The sequence below is a fragment of the Fukomys damarensis genome, unplaced genomic scaffold (assembly GCF_012274545.1).
Source record: "Fukomys damarensis isolate Sample0158 unplaced genomic scaffold, DMR_v1.0_HiC HiC_scaffold_24, whole genome shotgun sequence".
In the NCBI taxonomy this organism is placed as follows: domain Eukaryota; kingdom Metazoa; phylum Chordata; class Mammalia; order Rodentia; family Bathyergidae; genus Fukomys; species Fukomys damarensis.
This window is the reverse complement of record NW_022900936.1, coordinates 25,068,503-25,090,001: the sequence shown is the minus strand read 5'-3', so window position 1 is coordinate 25,090,001 and position 21,499 is coordinate 25,068,503. Positions and strand designations below refer to the sequence as shown.

At 32.3% G+C, this 21,499-nt stretch overlaps 1 protein-coding gene across 7 annotated transcripts in view; it reads left to right on the top strand.

Annotated features, from left to right (window-relative positions):
• The window catches only part of Usp25 (ubiquitin specific peptidase 25), a 111,712-nt gene extending 91,227 nt beyond the window's left edge, over positions 1-20,485 (top strand). For 5 of the 7 annotated variants that reach the window (XM_033768156.1, XM_033768155.1, XM_033768154.1 and 2 more), the window contains 6 exons: positions 2,342-2,520; positions 4,988-5,066; positions 11,030-11,109; positions 15,538-15,661; positions 19,363-19,558; positions 19,889-20,446. In XM_033768156.1, the coding sequence (XP_033624047.1) occupies positions 2,342-2,520; positions 4,988-5,066; positions 11,030-11,109; positions 15,538-15,661; positions 19,363-19,558; positions 19,889-20,061 (831 nt within the window). In that variant the 3' untranslated portion in view covers positions 20,062-20,446. Of the gene's footprint in view, positions 1-2,341; positions 2,521-4,987; positions 5,067-11,029; positions 11,110-14,921; positions 15,007-15,537; positions 15,662-19,362; positions 19,559-19,888 lie in introns of those variants that run through there. The other 2 variants (XM_033768157.1, XM_010645662.3) reach the window with 2 other exon arrangements.
• The last annotated feature ends 1,014 nt before the right edge of the window (positions 20,486-21,499 follow it).

The window sequence follows — 21,499 nt, the reverse complement described above, 5'->3', positions numbered from 1 at the left end:
GTTCTCTAATGTTTAGATATGGTCACGTTACAGTAAAGTCTATAAGAATAAATAAATTCAGGACATGATTTTATAGTATAATCTCAAAAACTAGAAAAATACAGGGAATCATTTAGATCTTTGGAAATGAAAGTTTTTTTAGAAAGTGATTTCAAGTAGTCCTAATGAATGGATTATCTATAGATAGATGATAAATAGATAAAAAAGAGGATAAATAGACCTGCATTTGAGAGGAAACAATCCTGATCTGGGTCAAAGGTAGAGTAATAAGAAATAAGATTTAATAGGTAAATTGGATGTGATTAAAGTCTGGCAAAAAAGTTTTACAATTAAATACAAAGCAGTTATGTTATCTAATAATTAGTATCATATTGAAAGTATACAGTGTCTGTAATAGTTATCTTAAAATAATTATCATAAGCAACCAAAATATATGGGGAAATCTAATTCTGGAACAGCATACTGAGAGGAGGAATATGAAGCAATTTAACATAATCTTAATGTTACTCCTAATGGCAGATTTAAAAGTACAAGAAATGATGTATTTAATTTCACTAATAGAAATCTGCTAGTTGCAAAAAAATTCAGAACTTCTTTGTGGTAACTCCTCATATGTTAACCAGTAGTATTTTAAGCAACAAAGTACAAATTTCTTTTATTTTTGTCATACTCATTCTGGCTAAACTCATGTTACCTGAAATACTTGTTATTCTGAAAGCCTTTTACTAGTCTATAACAGTCATATAAACAATGTATAGTTATTGATTTTTACTCTTACATTTTAAAAAATCCAGTATGCTTTAGTTATTAAATGAACATGCACCCCCTCCAAAATTGGGAAAATAAGATTTTTTTAAAGTTTAAAGATTGTGTATGGTAATTAGGCACACAGTGAACCTTGATGATTTTACATATCAAAACTACATTTGAATCGCTTCTTGGCCTTTTGGCTAAGATCAAGTGCAAAACTACATTAGATTTTTATGGGTCTTTTTTGGTTTTGTTTGTACCTCCCTCCCCCAAGTACTGGAGATTGAATCCAGCTATTTTCTCTGAGCTACATGTCTGGCCCTTTACTTTTAATTTTGAGACAGGGTCTCAATGAGTCATTAAGTGGTCTAGGCAGTGGTTTCACTATAACAATAAGATTTTTTGGAATGACATATAAGTATGACCTGGGGTAGGGAACTAATCTTCTCCCTTTTCCTTGGGAAATGTTTAAGGGTAATTTGTTTTAGCTAAAAAAAATTACCTTATTCTGTTTATAATATTTTGATGAATTCAAATGAATTTATAACCTTTCCATTGATGAAATATGATACTCCATAACTACAATATTATTTAAAACTTATTGTTACTTTTTCTACTTTTAATGAAACACAACCATAAGAATTATATAAGTAAGACATGCATTTAAAAAGCCAAACTTCTCTGGGATTAGGTTATAGTTTAGTGATAGAATAGAATGTGTGAAGCCCTGGGTTTAATCCTCAGCCTGTTGAAATGAAATTCTAATGCAGTGGTTTTCTTGGAATACTCTATTTCTTACATGGGGCCCCAAGTGTTTTGTGGCTAATAGAGCTAAAATTTATATACAAAATAAATACGTTTAAAAGTATTATCTTTATCATATGAACTTCATGTATGCAGCATTATTTGATATAAAGTATATCCATATGTAGTCAAATTTTAAATTTTGCTCAAATGTAGAAATGTAACATTATTTCACATTATAAATTCTGAGAATTATGTTTTTAAAGAAAATAAGATAATATTGTTAACAGTATATAATCATCTGGTTCAGTAAAATCAAAGTATAATTCAAATACTATTGTAACAGTGAGGAATTCACTTTATGCCAATTAGATCCTCAGGGTTTGCATTAGTCCCTTATTTGTGTACTGTTCAGCTAAGTTAATTGTAGTTTTACTATTCATTTATGAGCTAGCCATTTTCTTGTGAAAGGAGTATTCTAGGGAGTTGTATAACTGATGCTAGAAAGGTAAAATAACAGAAATACTTAATTAGACTTTGAATAGACTTTATTAAATTTCAAAAAATTTGTCACACCACGAGCTTAAATGTATTATTTTATTTTTTCTGTGTGTGGGAACTAAAAGAAGGTTTATATAGTGATGAGATAAAGAATGGCCTGTATGCTTTCTCAGAAAATTCTGTAAATGTGTGGAACTAGGGTGATACTTTTAAATGCACTGACTTATTTGTAATGTACTAAAAGTGAAAGAAACACATTTGAGTACAAAAAGAATGAAAATTGTGATATTACAGTATTTTAATTATTATAGTTGATGAAAACTTGTCATTTTTGTTGCATTTCTAGGCAATTAAATTGGAGTATTCAAGGTTGGTTAAGTTGGCCCAAGAAGACACCCCACCAGAAACAGATTATCGTTTACATCATGTAGTGGTCTACTTTATCCAAAACCAGGCCCCAAAGAAAATCATTGAGAAAACATTACTAGAACAATTCGGTGATAGAAATTTGAGTTTTGATGAAAGGTAATATAAAAATGTAAAATATTTAATATATATGCTCAAATTGTCTTTGTTTTTTATAGCTCCCTAAAGTAATTTTTGTACATTTTTTTTGCATGAACACATTTAAAGAAATATAACACAAAATTTGATCTTAGTTAATTTGCAAAGTTGGTGTATAATTTCTCGAAAGCTTACAACCCTGACCTTTAAAAAGTTTGAAGTAAAATCAGTTTTGGTAATTTTTCATATTTTAATTATGAATCAAGAAATTATTTCTTGTGTGATTCAGTATTTTAGAGAAAAATGTGATTTCTCAACTTCCATACTAGGGAGATTTTAGGTCAGATAATTTCATTGTCTGGATTATCCTCTTGATTTCTAGGCTTTCTAGCAGCATTCCTCATCTTTACCTGGTAGGTGTCAATAGGACCCCAAGTTGCCACAATTTAAAACATTTCCCGTTCTCAACTCCATGGAGAACAAAGTTGCCATTCTTTCGCAATCATTGGAAAAAAGTTTTTAGTTATGTATTCAGGTAAAATAAGCATTTTTGACACAAAGAGAAGGCTTAGAAAGTTAACTTCTTTCACCTAAAACCATTTTCTTTTAGAAACTCATATTAAACTTCTGTTTAAAATTTTATCCAATTCTAATGAATGACATTAAAAAAAATTAGATCCTAGGTAAAGAAAGATCCAAGGTATTAAAAGTTAATTTTAAATTAGAGACACATTCATGGTGCTTTAAAGTTCATAGTAATTATACTTTAATTGCCTAATAAATGATTATCCTTTTATGAATGTCAAGAATACTGAGTGAAAATGTGTTTAAAAAAAAAAAGAGAGAACATGAGGGAGAAACAAAACAAGGTCTCACTAAGTCACTAAATTACCCAGGCTTTGCTTGACCTTGCAATCTTCCTGCCTCAGCTTCATAGTGCTGGAATTAAAGGTATGTACCACCATACCTGGCTGATTTCTCAGTCCTTTCAATTAATCTATCCTTGATACAAGTAGATTTTGATAATTTGATCTTTCTATGCTTGAAATGAACTTGTGTATTTTGTGGGAATTTCTTTGGTAATGATGCTGATCAAATAATTAAAAATGTTTCTGTTCTTACCTGAAATGATAGGCACATTTTTAAATTCCCTTTTCCTATTTAAGAATACTGCCATTTGGTGATAAAAATAAACTGTAATATCTTTTGAGCTTGCTTAATAGATGAGTTGTGATCAAAATATGCAGTGAGTGCTTAAATTCAAAACATTATTACAGTAGGGCCAGGCATCTAGCTCAGTGGTTCTGCCACCTGCCTTGAAGTGCAAGGATCCCAGTTCGATCCCCAGTACAAAAAAAAAAAAAAAATTATTGCAATAAAAGTTGCATTACCATTCGTCCCTTCAAAACACTCCTAGTTTTGAACATATAGTACTTTATCCCATCCTCTGTTCCACTTTCTGAAATAATTTTGCAAGTCCCCTGTTATGGTCTTTGCAGGGTATGATTAAAACTCTGAAGGGGCTGGGGATTTAGTTCAGTGGTTATGTTGCCTCACAAGTGAAAGGACCCGAATTTGATCCCTAGTACCAAGAAAACAAAAACAAAAAAAACCCAAAAACCTCTGGTGAGTGCTGCTCCTGAATAGCATCCATCAAAAAGGCAGGCTTGTAGAAAAATTACTGGGTGTTCTCATCCACTTTATTCATCACATCTGGCACCTTGCTACTTCTGGCTCTTTCTTAAAGTCAAAATGACCATAAAAGGTCAACATTTTGAATAGATTCAGGATATCAAGGCAGCTACAGTAGCATAGCGGAAAATACTCATGAAAGAGGACTTCCAAAACTATGTTAGAAAATGGCAAGAACAATGTAATAAGAGTGCTCTGAGGGAGAATATTTTGATGGAGAATGATGGGAGTTGTATATTTTAAAATTTAAACATTCACTGCACTTTTAGATCATTCTTATGTACAGTTGTGTACACCTGTATCCCCACTTATGAGTCTGCAGCAAGGAGAATCTGAAATTTGAGGCCAGCATGGACAATTTAGTGAGACCCTGTCTCAACAAAACAGAAGAAAAAAAAAAAAAAAGCTGGGGATATTGCTTGGTACTGCTGTATTTGCCTAATGTGCTAGAGGCCCTGGGTTTGATTTTCAGCATGCACAAATAAACCAACATTATAAAAACAAGTTGTATTGTTCCTTATGTATGGACACTGTGTTAATAAAATTTAATTTAAAAGCCAATTATAAGTATAACAGTAAATCTGAATTAAAGTTATTTAAGCTGTCTTCTTTGTGACTATCCAACACTGGTTCTGAAACCACATTTTTCATGTAAGATTGAGTTATTTCCTTAAGCATATTCAGTGACTGTGGACTTCATTTTTGTATGTGTGTGGTGGTTTAGTTTTGTGTAACACACTTTTCATTTTTGATGGATTTTGCATTTGATTTAATATATATTTTTTCTTATTTGAAGGTGTCACAACATCATGAAAGTTGCTCAAGCCAAACTGGAAATGATAAAACCTGAAGAAGTAAACATAGAGGAATATGAGGTAATGTACTTTATTGAGAGATTGAATACTAGACTAAGCTATTCTGTAGGGCACTGATGTTCCTTTTACTCCAGCCAAACTCAGTTTACATTTGTTATCCCTGATAAATAAAAACTAAATTTGTATTTAAGGAATTAAGTTAATACTGTCATAAATACTTTTGGGGTTAATGTGGTATAATGTCATGGATACCAAAAAGTTTAAAACCAAAGGGAAATGTTTTGTTTTTGTTTTTATGTGCAGTGCTCTTTTAGATGCTAACACTACTTCTTACCTACTTTTTGAACTTTTCTAGCTTAAAAAACAATGTAACTAATTACAAATATTAACTCATTTAATGCAGACAGTAACAGAATGAGGTAAATGGTGTTCCTACTCCTGTTTTACACACCAGAACATGAGGCATAGATAGCTGAAGGAACCTGCCTAAAGTTTTTGTAGCTAGAAGTTTACAGTGGGGCTAATAAAACTTGCATTCACAGCTATTGTGCTACTACTTTGAAAGCATTCTGTATTTTTTATTTAATGGACCAGTTTAAACATTAAGTAGTTTCATTAAGGCTTTATATTTAACATTGTATGTTTTGTCTTTTTATTTATAAATTTAGTAAATTTTAAATTCCTTTCCTGTGTGCCTTTGATTAATGTTTGGCTTCATTTAAAAACTTTAACTTTTGGCCAGGCATGGTGGTGCACATCTGTAATCTCAGCACTTGGGAGGCTGAGGCAGGAGGATTGCTCTGAGTTCGAGACCAGTCTGGGCTACATAGTGAGTTCCAGGTCAGTCTCAACTACATAGTGAGACCCTGTCTCAAACCCCGCCACCAAAACAAAAAACAAACAAACAGAAACTTACTTTAAATTTCTTTAAGCAAAATTGTAATAAACCACATTAACAAAAAGGAGGGAGAATACAGAAAAGCTAGTTTTGATGAGAATCCTTAGCTAATCTGGAATATAAAGTAATCCATCAAAAACAAAAATATAAAATGAGAAAATACAAAAAATAGAGCATTGTGAACATTAAAAGCTTTACTTTCATGATAAGGAAAAGGCAGTAAGGCAACAAAACTTAGCAAAAAGTAAAAGATAAGAAAAAAGTCATTATTTTCAGATTTTTATAAGCAGAAATGGAAGCAAAACCTCCAGATACTTATAAATTTAAAAGAGCATTGTGTCCTACAAATCTGTGTCAGATAATTTTATTGAGGCAGTAGTAACTAGTAATTAGGAAATTTATAAAAATGACCCTACTGTAGTAGCATCTAAATCTGTGAAGTACTTTCAAATTAATAAAATAGGTGTTATTACATCTGTTTAGAAAATAAGAAAACTTAATGGGAAACATTAAAGTACACATAAATAAATGCATGCACATATGATATTTGGAAAATTTGAAATTATAATGATGTCACTTTTTGCTAGATGATTTATCAATTTAGTGTGATCCCTGTAAATTCTAGTAAGTTATTTTATGGAGCTTGACAATCTTCACTAAAAAATGCTATGGCAATGCAAAGGCATCAGTCTACCTGAGATACACTTCAAGAAAAGAGCAGAAAGATTTATTCTACTAGATATCAAGATATACTTCAAGAAAAGAATAGAGGGGCCGGGGATTTAGCTCAGCGGTTCGGTGGCCTGCCCTGCAGGCGCAAGGAGCCGAGTTCAATCCCTGGAACAAAAAAAAAAAAAAGAAAGAAAGAAAAGAGTAGAAAGATTTATTCTACTAGATATCAAGATATACTGTTTGTATTTTTTAGCTTTATAATAATAGTATAGGAATAAGTAAATCAGAATAGTGAATCTGGGATTCACTCATATATACACATAAACGTACCAGATATGGCAGGTAAATCAGTGAACAGTAGAATTGCTTTTCAAAAGTGGCTCTGGGAGTGAAAAAAAATGGATTTCTTCTGTACTTCATATTCTATATATAAGTCAGCTTTCCTTTTGGTGGAAGGACTTACCTGACACCCACAACTTAAAGGAAAACAGGGTTTATTTGGGTCATAGTTTCAAGGGACTCAGTCCATGATAAACTGGCTCTGTTGGAGAAACATCATAGAGGAAGGGCATGGTGGACTATAGTTAGATGCTTAGTTTAGGTGCCCCAGAAACAGCTGAGGAACAGTGCCAAGAGTGGATGGCTCATGGGACCATATATACACCGAAAGTCATACTACCTGACTTTCCCAGATGTACCAGAAGTGTACTTTCATCATTGCCTGTGCGGCTTCCAAGAGAATCAAATTGACACAGTTAAGCTTAATCACATTCTACCCCTTTTCAGTTTGATATCTCTCTTTAAACCATATTTTCCAAATACAGAAGTTAATAATTTTGTGTAGCATGATACAGCTATCTTGCATGTGAGTAAAAATATAATAATCTCTACCATAAAGTTTTAACAGTCAAATTTTTTCAATAATCCAGGTCAAAGTCTTTTCTAAGACAAAGCAAACCTATGAATCTCTGTAAAAATAAAAATAAATTACATAATTCCAAAATTATAATAGCACAGAGTAGACATTCCCATTCCCAAAGGGAAGGATCAGGGGTAGAAAAGAATTGGATCAAAGCACAGGAGAACCAACATTAATTCCTGTAGCTCCATGTCTGGCAGTTGGGGTACATGGTGATTTGTAAGTTCCTTAGGGTGTGGGTGGCCCATCTCTGTGACCTTGCTGGCTTCAGTTCACATTCTCTCTCCTTTGAACTGGCTTTGCTCACAGCCTGCAGCTTTCCTGAGCAATTATTTCATGCTCCTAGCATTTCCTCTTTCCTGAGGATTCCATTGGACCACCTTCATTCCCACATTTTACACACTGCTCTCTCAGGGCCTTCTTGCCTGACCTCCCAGACCTGCCTTTGAAATCTGGGTGGAAGTCTACCTAACTCCACAACTCTTGCATTCTGCATGCCAGTAAAACCAGTCACATGGATGATGCCAAGTTCTGCTTAGAGGAAGGGTGTGGAGGAGCAATAGCCATGCTTTCTTAGACCATGGCTGCAGTGAATGAGTGGCCTCTGAGTACCAGGAGAGCTAAGCATTGTGAAGTGAATCCCATGGAGCCAATTTCTAAGGAGGCTATTCATCAGATGGGGTTAAAGGGTCTCTTCTCAGAAATGAAAGGTTGACATTTTTATACCTTTGATACTCCATTGAATAATGTCTTTCAGATTTCTGAGATGTGTTCAGTGCATCTTATCCCCCTACAAAATACATTGCTTGTTTTTAATGGTGCTAATGTCTTCCTCAGCAGTCATATCTCATTTGGCCCCTACTTTACACATCATTCCTCTTGGTCTAAGTTGTTCACATTTTTCTGCTATGCTTTTCCCTCCCAGTTTTCGCTGTGAATCTGGCTAAAGGCAGACAATGGTACCTATGACACAGCCTATATATCGGGCTGCCTTGAAAATTTTCTCCCCTTGATCAGCCAGTCCACTGCCATTAATCTCAGTCTCAGAACATGAGTAAAATGTAGACTTTTTTTTCAGAGTATAATATGTGTATTTCCTATCCATTTGCCATTGTAGCCCTTATTTCCAACTGAGCACTACTGATCCTGATTTTTACTATTTACATTCCTATTAGCTTTCTGATTTTTGAGGTCTGAATATAGTTATCCATCTGGCTCTTCTTGGAGCATGTTAAGGTTTGTCTAGTCCACATCTTCAGACATTTTTAAACTCTTCTCGCAAACCAGTTCAAAAGGATTCTCATGGTCAATCCAATCACATAATGATACCACGTGTGGCACAGTTTCCTCTGTTAGCATTCTGTTTGCTGGAACCAAATACTTTAAAGGGTATATGGCTTATTTAGCTCATGATTCAGGGGATTCTTCAGTCCTTGGTTGGCTGATTTCAAAAGAGGAACATTTATTAAAGGGTGTGATGGAGCAGAGCTGCTTAGTTCATGGTGCCCTTGAAACAGAGCAAGGGAGCAGCTCCAGGCAAGAAGAAGTATGGGACTAGATATAGTACTCAAGGTCAAGCCTGAAAGGCCCACGCAGGCACATCCACACGTGTGCTTTACTAATCCCCTAGGCAGCTCCTAAGCCAATTGAGTCAACATAATTAAGCTTCACCTCATTTAGTAAATCCATTTCAGTTTTGAAAGGCTCTGTATGAAGCTTTCTAGAAATTTACATGGACAAAGTACACATATGTCTATTAATTAAGGAAAAATATTAACCAGAGAATTTTGGTCACCATGTTATCTGGAGCCATAGATAATTTGTTTCCTCATAATTATAAGAAGCAAATACACAGTCCTCTTTTACTAAAAATTGCTCTGAATCTGTACCCTTAAAATTGGTTCCTCTGTGACCTTGCTCCTAAGATTTATGAGACTTTTTAATTAAGATATGATTGTATAGTTCCTCTCCAAGGTTGTTTCAACAGATTGTGTTTAGCTTATTTTTACTCTGAAATCTCATATTCTGTTTAACTGACGAGCCATTAGATTGTACAGGTATTAAAGTGACTTTTTTTTTTTCGTTTTGCACATTCTTCAGATGTTTTCCTTGCTCTAAGCTTAGGAATCAGCAAACTTGTCCTTCACACCAAAAGGAGCTCACCACATGGTTTTGAAATTAAAAATATTTGGAACACAGCCACTTGTTTACACATTGTCTATGGCTGCATTCATACTGGTTGCAGAGTTTTTAACTGCAGCAGAAACTGTATGGTTTCTAAAGCCTAAAACATTTACCGTCATCCCTTTGCAAGAAAAAGTCTGTCTAGGGGTCAGGGATTTGACTCAGTTGTTCCTCTGCCTACCCCAAAAGCACAAATCCCAAGTTCGACCCCTGGTACGAAATAAATAAATAAAAAGTTTGTCTAATAAGAATTTCTAAGGGTATTCTAATGATAACATGAGTAGCAATTTGAGTACCTTTCCCGGAAAAGCTGAATTTATGTGTTCAGAATTAACTTTATCTTTATTAATATTTAGTCATATGAAAATTATGCTTTGAAAAATTAAAATTAAGAATTAGTCATTTATATTCAAGGAGAAGTCAGCTGGCCTACAGCTTGTTTACATGTTTCTTATTTTCATTTATTTATAATAATATGTGTATAAAAGCTTTAACTTTTTTATATTCTTTTATATTAATCCTATTTGAATTTTCTTGAGTAAATTTTTATTAAACAAATTGAGATAATTCTACTTTTGGCATCAGCTCAGAATCACCTACCGTGTGTAATACATGCCCTGTAAAATTATTTTGAAGGGGAGGGGCAGTGAACTGTGAACTGCAGCCATCCTTTCATTGACTCTCAGATAAATGGACTTCTCAGCTGTAACATTTAAAGGGAGATTTATCACAAACTTTGCAAAATTACATAGATGTATACCTTTTTTCTCTCAGATTCTTTGTCAGGTAATTTATGTTCAACCCTTGATATATTTTAAAGTATTAAATCATAAATGTCCTATCTCTAGTGTTGATAGAGATACATTTTCTGAAATGCTTCCACATTCATCACTTTTTCAGCCCCAGAATAATGGGCAAAATGTTTTGGATTTTTGGAGCATTCCAGATTGTGGATTTTTGGACTAGGGATGCTCAGTTGATAAAGTCAGTGCAAACATTCCAAAACCACAAAACCCTGAAAATCAGAGACACATTTGACCCCAAGCATTTTGAATAAATATTACTGTACTCATATTCTAATAATGTGATTTTATACTGAAGAATTTTTGAAAGAAAAATAATTGATTATTCTTTCTTTGTATTTTTTATCTTCTATGATTTAAGTTCTCATCATTGCTGAATAATTTTTATATTATTATAAGGAGTTATTTATCACTGTCTGATTTAGATCTAGTTAATCTTGATTTTGAATTGTTTTCCTTAATTTGAAGTAATTAGAATAATGTGTTACTTGATAAACAATTTCATTGTAACTTTAAATCTTACATTTTTCATACTTTTCTCCTACAGGAGTGGCATCAGGATTATAAGAAGTTCAGAGAAACAACTATGTATCTCATAATTGGACTAGAAAATTTTCAGAGAGAAAGGTAAGGCAAAGTGGACAACTATGAAAAATAAATTTTAAGTTTTATATTTCTATTCAGTAATGATATCATCTAATAAAATTTTATTTACATATTTTAATAAGCTTTTAATTTGGGACAATTCTAGAATACAGAAAAATTACAAATTTAGTATAGAGAATTCTCATGTATGCCACCTAAAATACCTTTTCCATTTTAATTTAAATTTGTGAGGTTGGCATTGGTGTTTTTGTTTCTGTAAGCTCTCAAATATGACAGTTGAAATTTAGGATGACATGGAATTGGATTAAAGCCAATAGCCAACTAATATTCCAGTAGAAAGTTTCTGGGGACCAGTAGGGCTGATAGCCAAGCACATGGAACTCTTTATACTCCCAGATATCTACCTGTACTCACCAAGCCTTTTTAAGTTGATTGCATGTCTCATCTTAACTTAAAGATAGTATTTCCAATATCTCAATGGCTACAATTAACTGTCCCTCCCCTCTAAAACAGTAAAAGAGCATAAAAGTATATCTATTAGAAACTTATACATACTACAAACATATTTATTATTTACATTCCTTGTCTGAATTTGTACATATACATAATTCATCTTAATTCCTTTTTACATCCTTTTCTGCCCCCTCTCATCACCTCTTGATTCTCTTGAGAAAGATCTATCCTTTAGATCTTTTATTTTGTGCTTTCTTTATAATTTAGGTTTCTCATATAAGAGCATCCATGCAATATTTAAGCTTGTGAGTCTGATTTCTCTTAATATTATGCCCTCAAAAAGTATCCACTTTCCTACAAATGACACAAGCTTATCTTTATGACAAAGTAGAATTCCATTGTATGTAAATACCACATTTTCTTTACCCGTTCATCTGCTGATGGATGGACATATAAGCTGCTTCCAAGATTTAGCTATTATGAATTGTGCTGCTATAAACATGTATTCATATATCTTCACCACAATATGATGCCCATAACTCTTTTGAGAAGAAACCTAGAAGGGGAAAAGTAGGTGGGTCAAATGGAATTTCTCTTTAGTTTTTTGAGGAGTCTCCATATTGATTTTCATAGTGATTGTACTAGTCTGTTTTCCCACGAAAAATGTAGAAGGGTTCCTTTTTATTTTCATTGAAATTAAAGATATGCTTTAAGGAATTTTTGCTTAGTAGCTATAATTTTTTTTAATAATGAAAAAGGATAGATTCTGGTTTTCTTACTATATCTGATTATTTACTAGTTTGTATTTACTGCTCAACATTATTTCTAAATTAATATCCTGAATTATTTAATTGGTAATTAATTTACTTAATTGGCTTTTTTGAGAAACTGCTTTATTGAATATAGTGTCTTATTGTAACCTAGTAAAAATACTGATTTTTTACTTCTAATAAAATGTAATTCTGCACTGAGGTAATTATATTTTAATGACAAAGATGGACATTTTTTCTATAGCAGTTGAACATGGTGGCCACTAACCATATGTGACAATTCATATCTAATGATGAAAATTATTAAAATAAAATTGCAGTTTCTCGGTCAGACTGGACACATTTCTGTGTTAAGCAGCCATATGTGGCTAGTGGGCACTATATTGACTGGCACAGATACCATGTTTCCGTCATTACAGGAAGTTTCTATTTAGGTAGTATTGTTTTAGAGCAGATTTTTATAATTATCAAATTTTAAGAATTACAACCCAAAAAGAAATAATGTTTTACTTCACATTGTATTTAAATACTTGGATTCACATTATTAACGTCCTGGTCTTTATGTTATGAGAGGATTCGCTTCGATCTTTGTAATTGAAAAATATTTTGATGAATGGCTCCATTTAATGAGTTATTTAGTTAGTTTTTTTTTAAAAAAAGAATATTCAAACTTTCAGGACTTCTGAGGTTTGTACTTAAGTATGTGAAGAAATAGTAATTTGATCTTGTATTTGAAGACTGTGAGATCAAAGAGACATTTCAGTCTTTTAGATAAATGAAGAAGGCTTTTCAGAGCTGTAATAACCTTTACAAAGTACACAACTAATTGGAAAAATTAAAATGGAGAACCCCTGTATTCTTTTATAGTTCAATTAAATAAAGTAGAGGCAAAATGTATTTTGAAGTAGGAGAATTTTGTGAGCCCGTGGTTTGGAGACCAGTCTGGACAACATAGTAAGACTCTTCCTCACCCCATCCCTAAAAGAAAACACCTCCACACTACCGTACAAAAAACTAGTATTCATTTGTAGCTAATTGGGTAGCTTCTAGTTAGCTTTTGTTAAAAGACTTTAAGGCATAACTTGGAAGAATATTTAGATTTTGTAATTTTCTTATCAGTTCTTATGTATTTGTTCAGCATGTCCGTGTCTAGTATGATGAATCTTTATTAACCTGGAATAATCAACTAGAAAATTAGTAAAGTGCCATAGTATTTATAGAATATTTTTAAAAGGAATTTATCTCTTTAACAATTACCATAGTTAGTTATATATCAAATATTCCAAAGGATGGTGTCAAACTTATTTTCATTTTTTTTGCTACCGGGGATCGAACTAGGCAGGCGCCAGAATCCGCAGCCCAGGAACTTATTTTCAAAACAAACATAACAATTGAAAGCCTTCATTGGAATATTTACTGATGGGTTCTTTCAATTTTGAGAGATGAAATAAATGTTTTATAGTAGTATGAGTGAAAGAAAAAGCATGTTTACTAGACTAGATGGCCTTATTTCATCTTAAATAAGAATATGATAACTGGGCTAATGATTTTATTCTTAATTTTATATATTTGTAAGTACTTTAAAGGTTGACAAAGATGAAATTTTGTGCAACTCAGAGAAGACTTGGGCCAATATAACGGTTTCAGAGCTATTCTCAGAGATGATGACTCAGGTCTATAAAACTAAATATGAATGTCATTCAGGAGATGTTTCTTAATTAAAAAGTACCTAGAACAAAAAAAAAAGATAGATGTACCAGTTATTTGTTAAATAATCAACGATCACAATTTAATAATGTAAAGTAACATTTAATATTATGACTCCATTTTTTCCATAAATCTACAATTGATTTTATATTTACTAAAATATTTCAAAATAAAATTTTTACTCATTTCTGAAAACCAAATTCCTAGAAAAATACATTTTCTAAAAATGTTTAAAATAAATTCATGATCGGGGCCAGGGATTTAGCTCAGCATTTCAGTGGCCTGCCTTGCAAGTGCAAGGACCTGAGTTCAATCCCCAGTACCACAAAAAAAAAAAAAAAAAAAAACCAAAACACAAAATAAACTCATGATCATTTCAGATGTGTGATCAGATTTTCATGTTAATTTCCTCCTAACTTTACATTTATAGTTATAGCTGGGGGATGAAATGGATTTATTTTATATCTGAGCACGATAACATTGATAGCACAACCTCGAATTTAAAATATGTGATCACTTGAGAATATTTTCTTTTTAAACATGATATATTTTTCTGTACTAATTTATGAGAAGTTACTGTAATTATTTGAAAAATGATACAATGGTGATATCTTAAGATACCTTTCATATCTCAGTTAATAAGTGTATGACTAGATATATTTTTCCTCTAACATGTTTAGAGAAGAATAATTATTTTAGATAAAAACATAATATGTTACTAAATATTTTCTCCCTATCTTGTATTAATACAACACATAGGCCCTAGCCCTGTCATCCTTTTACATTACTTATGGGCTTTTTTTATTTTTGTTTTATACCAGTAGGTATCCCAGATTTTTAATTTACTTTTTTCTCTTTCCACTTCCTTCATTTTTTGATATTCTCTCCCTTGTCTTTTACTAGAACTGTGTTTACACTAGAAGAAACCTGCCTAAAAAATCCACTATAGAACAGAAACCAAATGATATTTGTGACCATAAGACAGCGGAATTGGATCCTTTTTTTCATGTAAAAATAATGTTGTATTACTAAACAGATTGTTGGCTTGCACATCAGTCTTAGTTTTGAGTCTACATAGAAATACCAGAAAAATAAATACAAAGAATACAGAGGCACTAAGTTTATCAGTAATGACCTCTTTAATCAATTTTTTTTTTTTTTTTTTTTTTTGGTACCGGGGATTGAACTCAGGTCCTTGTGCTTGGGAGGCAGTCACCAGAACCATTGAGCTAAATCCCCAGCTATCATTTTTTCTTAATTCCTAGCTTTGTTTTAATTTCTTTTTTTGGGGGGTGGTTTACTTTAAAGACAGCTATGTCCTAGTTTCAGGTGTTGATGTTGCTAAAACAGTGCTCTTAGGCGCAATGCACAGTGTACTGGATGACATGTTTTTATCACAATATTATTTTAGATAATAAAAATCTAAGTGTATACTTAAAAATGTTTTATCATTTTGTACTTTAGTTTCTTTTAACAAAAATGAAATGCTAATATTTTATGTTTGTTTTTAATTTTTAAGTTATATAGATTCCTTGCTGTTCCTTATCTGTGCTTATCAGAATAACAAAGAACTCTTGTCCAAGGGCCCATACAGAGGACATGATGAAGAGTTGATATCACATTATAGAAGAGAATGTTTGCTAGTAAGTTGAATGCACACAGTATGTTTTCATCTTTGGACAAGTTTTTCAGGCTTATGCTAAGTATTGACTGTTAACTTTGATAGAGTAAGAATTACAGTGATGTTTATATACTCGATCTGTTTTATTAAGATTCAAAGTATACTGAATTCCATCTTCTTTATCCTGAGTATTTATGTTATAAACCAAAAAATATGTATTTAGAGTTCATCATCATACTACAGTCCCCATTTTGGTGGGTAAGAAGTGGCTGCATGGATCATGAGGAAATACTATTATTTCAGAAAACAAAGAATTGATTTTATGAATATTGTATAGTTGGTGTGCATAAAGTCCAAGGATTCATTGTGACACAATGTCCTTTTTTAAAGTTAGTGATTGGTTGTTTCTTCCTCACCTATTTTCACTGTATGTTGAAATGTTACTATTACTACAGACTTTCAAAAGTTACTGTAAAAAAAGTTGCTTTGCACTAGTTCATGAAACTCTAGATGTCTGAAGTGTACATCGTTGATGTTCCTTGGATCGCTTGCCTTCATATCTGAGATCACAGAATACTCTGATTAGATTTCACCTTCAGTTAACTATTAACATCTGTTCTGTGTTGTGAACTCCTAAGCTGTCATTTATTTCCTGTTAAAAAATAGAGAGAAGATCTTCAATGTACTGTACTATATATATTTTTAAAAATTGTATAGTTTCATTATATGAATAAAGTATACTTTACTTTTTAGGTAGGTCCACTAGTGAAATCTGCTTCCAGTAGAAGTTACCAGTTTTACACTAACTTTAGTGTGCAATTGTTCTTTAACATTTTTGATTGGGAGTAAAATATGTTAGGATCTTGCTGTTTTTTCTCTCTGCTGATTTTACTGCATTTTAGTGCATTTTACAACTTAAATTATCTGCTGTTTTATATCCACTGAGGATGGTATTATTATATTTTTTTACCAGTTTATTTGTGGTTCTGGAGATAAAACCGAGAGCCTCACTTACGCTAGGCACAAACTGTACCTCTAAGGCAAACCCCCAATCTCAGGATGAATTTGTTGCTTTGACCAGTTTCAAAGGCTAGAAAGCTCCCTAAGAAGGAACATTTGAATCATGTATTTCATTTTTTAAAAAACTCAGATTTATTTAAGTATGTAGCAATTGGCATTGATATGTTGAAAATTTTAATTACAGATAATTCTTGGGCAATGGAAACATTTTAGTAAATCTAATTTTAAATATAAATACAACTTGATGATCCCCTGAAATACTAAAAGAAACGTACTCTTTCATTTTTTCATTTTTTAGTAAACCAGCCACACTAAGTTGTTTTATATAGAGAGTTTTTTTTCATACCATGTATTTACAGAACGTCACATTTTGAGGGATACACAGATGAGTAAGACATGTTTCCTGTGCTCAGGGAACTTATCTGGTAAGAGACATACAAAATAATTTTTATTTTCTAGAGTAAGTACCAGTATAAGAAATATGCAAAATGGTAAGTCTGAAATTGTTGGCAGATTGTTAAGAGACAAGCACTGACCTCTATCTTCATGATTAAATAGTAGTTTTATACATGGTAGAAAAGAGAGAACATTCTAGTTAAAAAGACACCATCCATATACAATGATGGCAAATCTTTTAGAACTTTCAATGATAGCAGATAGCCAGCTGTAGCATGCATGCCATAGGTTTGCCACAACTGTCCTAGAATATATACAAAAGAAAGTGAAGATAAATTTACTGTGGCTAAGATACACAGTCGATTAGGGAGAAGACAAGCCTGATGTCAGATGATGAAGCCTATATTGCACCAGTTTAACTTTAGTCGTGCTTTGTATAATCATAGTTTTTTCCACCCACCAGAAAGGAAGTCTGATAGAGATTTACTACAGAAAAATACGGATTGATGTCAGGATCTCTAGAAGGAGAAGACAGTAAGGATGTAAAAGCCTCAAGTGAGGCAGTGATATGGTGGCTGTGAAGAATAGAGTATAGAAGATGATAAAGGAAATAAAATTTGGGGACATGGAAACTATTGAGTAACTAAAAGCAACAAATGGGAAAAGCAAAGCTGCCAGACTTTAGTTTGAGGTTTAGTGTGGGGAATCTTAAGAGGATGAATCAGGTTGTTGAATACACGTTTAAGATATTTAGACCATTGTTTGTTTGCTTCAGTGAATTTAACATTAAAACTTACCATTAATCTTCAGAACAATACTTCAAATTTATAGAATTATTTTATAAAGATAAAATTATTGTAGTTTTCCTCATTTAATCTTTTAATCAGTATATCAGGAAGATAATATAATTTTTCATATAAAATAACTAAAGCTAAGAGATTTAACTAATTTGTTGAAAATTGAATAATTAATGGTGAGTTAGACTTTTAGTATAGCCCTGTTTCCACAGTAAAAATCAGTTGTACCAGAATTACATAATATAAACAGATAATTTTTCTATTGGAAATTCTGCTTTGTAATTCATTACAATTTCAAATATACACCCTTAAACATCATAGCTTTTAGTATATCAGTACTCTGTTTCTTATGTCTGCATTTCTTATTTCTTTTTGGGGGCGGTGATTTGAGACAGGGTCTCACTATGTAGTTGAGACTGACCTGGAACTCACTGTGTAGCCCAGACTGGTCTCAAACTCACAGCGATCCTCCTGCCTTAGCCTCCCAAGTTCTAGGATTACAGAAATGCACCATCACGCCTGGCTTGCATTTCTTATTTCATGGATTTCTCTGTTCTAAATCAGTGGTCAGCACTCTGGTTTGCGCTCCAGTCTACTGTTTATTTTTATAAAGTTTTATTGAAATATAGCATGATTGGAATAGGGATTTAATTCAGTGTTGCCATTGCCTGCCTTGAAAGAGCAAGGTCCCGAAAAAAAAAATATATATACATATATATATATATATAGCAGTGACTGATGATCGACATGTTATATATGGCTGCCTTTGTCCAGTAATGCTAAAATTGAGTAGCTAGAGAAAAAACTATGTAGTTCTCAAACCCTAAAATAATCCAGCAGAAATTTGCTGGTGCATACACCAAATTGTAATCTCCTAAGAGTTTTCTCTTCGCTTCTTTGTAGAACACTTAGTAGCATATGTTATATATTGAGTACAAATGTGTTGTAGGAAAAAAAAATGAATTACTTTTATCACCTTAACCTTTTTTATATTAAAAAATGTATTTGACAATTATGGAGAAGATAGTGTTTTTCAAAATTAATATGGAACCTGAATTTCTTTATTTTAAAAATTATTTTGGGTGGTTATAAATGTTTCAAACTCAGAGAAGTTAATCTCTGGAGACTTAAATGACCTCTACACGAATGATCAAAGTAATGTGAGCTGGCCAGGGATTTAGCTCAGTGGTTCCACCGCCTGTCTTGCAAGCACAAGGTCCCGAATTCAATCCCTAGTACCAAAGTAATATAAGCTGAATATGAACTTTAAAAACACACTAGCAGTTTCTCCACTCTGTTTTGCTTCTTTTTCTACTCTGTTGTTAACACACATAGCTTTGTCTAAGAGACTTTGTTGTAAAATAGGCTGAGCTTGTTTATCCAACTGCTGTTTTTTCAGTAGTATTTATAAACATGCTTAATGTTTTTGTCTTCAGTATTAATATTTACAGGTATTTTTATTTAAAAAAGGAAACAAAATCTGTTCTTTTTTTTTCCTTATTGCAAAAAGAAATTAAATGAACAAGCTGCAGAGCTCTTTGAATCTGGAGAAGATCGAGAAGTAAACAATGGTTTGATTATTATGAATGAATTTATTGTTCCATTTTTGCCCTTGTTACTGATGGATGAAATGGAAGAGAAAGATATACTTGCTGTAGAAGACATGAGGAATCGATGGTGCTCCTACTTAGGACAAGAAATGGAATGTGAGTTTACACATTTGCTAGTAGGTGCCTGATTTGTTGAGATTAGAAGCAATTCGAATAAGATGTTCTGTATTCTTCACATTTTTAAATATTTTGCAGTATTTTCACATTGACATTGTTATGGGTTTTTTTCCCCCTTCATACTTAAAAACTAAGTTGTGTACATTACTGTTGCCATTTATTTTTTATCTCTTCCCCCCAAATGGCAATTATTTTATATAGCATTTAGAAGTAAAACATCAACTAGCCACTGGAAGCTAGTAAGTGGTATTACAGATTATTGCCTCATAATTTGTCTCTATCTTTAGATATATCTCTTTGTATTTGCAGCAAACCTCCAAGAAAAGCTGACAGATTTTCTGCCAAAACTGCTTGACTGTTCTACAGAGATTAAAGGTTTCAATGAGCCGCCGAAATTACCTTCATATTCTACTCATGAACTCTGTGAGCGATTTGCCCGAATCATGTTGTCTCTCAGTCGAACTCCTGCTGATGGAAGATAAACTGCACACACTTTCTCTAAACACTGTATAAACTTTTTTAGTTCTTGACCCTTGCCTTCCTGTCACAGGGTTTGCTTGTTGCTGCTATAGTTTTTAACTTTTTTATTTCAATAACTGCAAAAGACAATGACTATACAAAGTTTAACTAGACTTCACACAATAAAGCTGAGAATCGCATGGCACTCAGACTTTGTTTTAACCAGAACTGATGTACAATTATAAATTTGGTTAATTTTATTATGGCAAATTTCACTTTTGCCGCCTTTCTGTTACAGTATTACTTTGCTTTTATCCTTTATCAGCAGCTTTCCATTCAGTCTGTAGTCTTCCATGACTATAGCCATTCAAGTGTTCAGCACCGTGTATTATACATAATATTTGGTAGCTTGTACATGAAATTAAAGAATAAAGCTTTATTTATGGCTACCTGTGTGTTTTTAAGCAGGTATATTGTATATTAGTGTTATCTTTTTAGTTATAATATGCAAATGATTTTTCCTTGGGATAAAGATTCGGTAATGAATGGATAAATAACATTCTTTTTTTGCTGTAATGGTAGCATATTGAAAGTTTACTAAGTGTTTGACATTTAAATATATCTGTATTTTTTACTAAGTTGTTCAACTTAGTATGGCATCTAAACCTGTTTAGAAGTCAGGTTTTCACTGAAGTGAGTTACTGATAATTGACTCAAATTACATTGAAACTTTTAACCTTTTCTTACATGAACCTTTGGGGTTTTTCTGTGTGTATTTACAAGTATATAGCAAGGTGATTATTTCAAGTGAAATCTGAGAAAAGTACTTGAATAAGGGCTATTTGTGAAGCTTAAAATGAAATATGTATACAGATACAAGTTCTTCATAATGGAGGACAATGTTTTGCATTATATAACCGTTCTATTTTTGTAAATTGTATACCATTTTAATTGAAAATGTTCTAATCAATGCTGTGAAATGAAGTTGATATTGTTTAATTAGAAGTTGAGTATATTAACTGCCTTTATTTACATTGATTTTTTTCAAAAGGGAAAAAACTAAACATTTTATAGATGAAAATGCTATTTAAGATTAGTGAAGTAAGATTGTGAATGAAAATCAAAATTAATGCTTTAAAGGTACTTATGTTACAACAACCTATTTTTGAATTTATAAAAATTTCTTTATAAATACTTTGTTAGCATAGTAAAATATATCATTATGTTATGTGTATGTTTGTTACAGCGTCGCCAAAGCTAGTGCTTTTTACAAGTGCCTCTCACAAAAGATGCTGGGTGGAGGAAGAGGAAAAAATGTTAATCTATCATATGACACTTAAAAGTATCATTGTATTGCTCAGATACTACTGAGAAGATATTCATACTTGTCAAGTTAAAATTTTGCATGTTCTAGGTATCAAAATGTATTTAGGTTTTAAATTTTAAGTTCTCTGCTAAGCA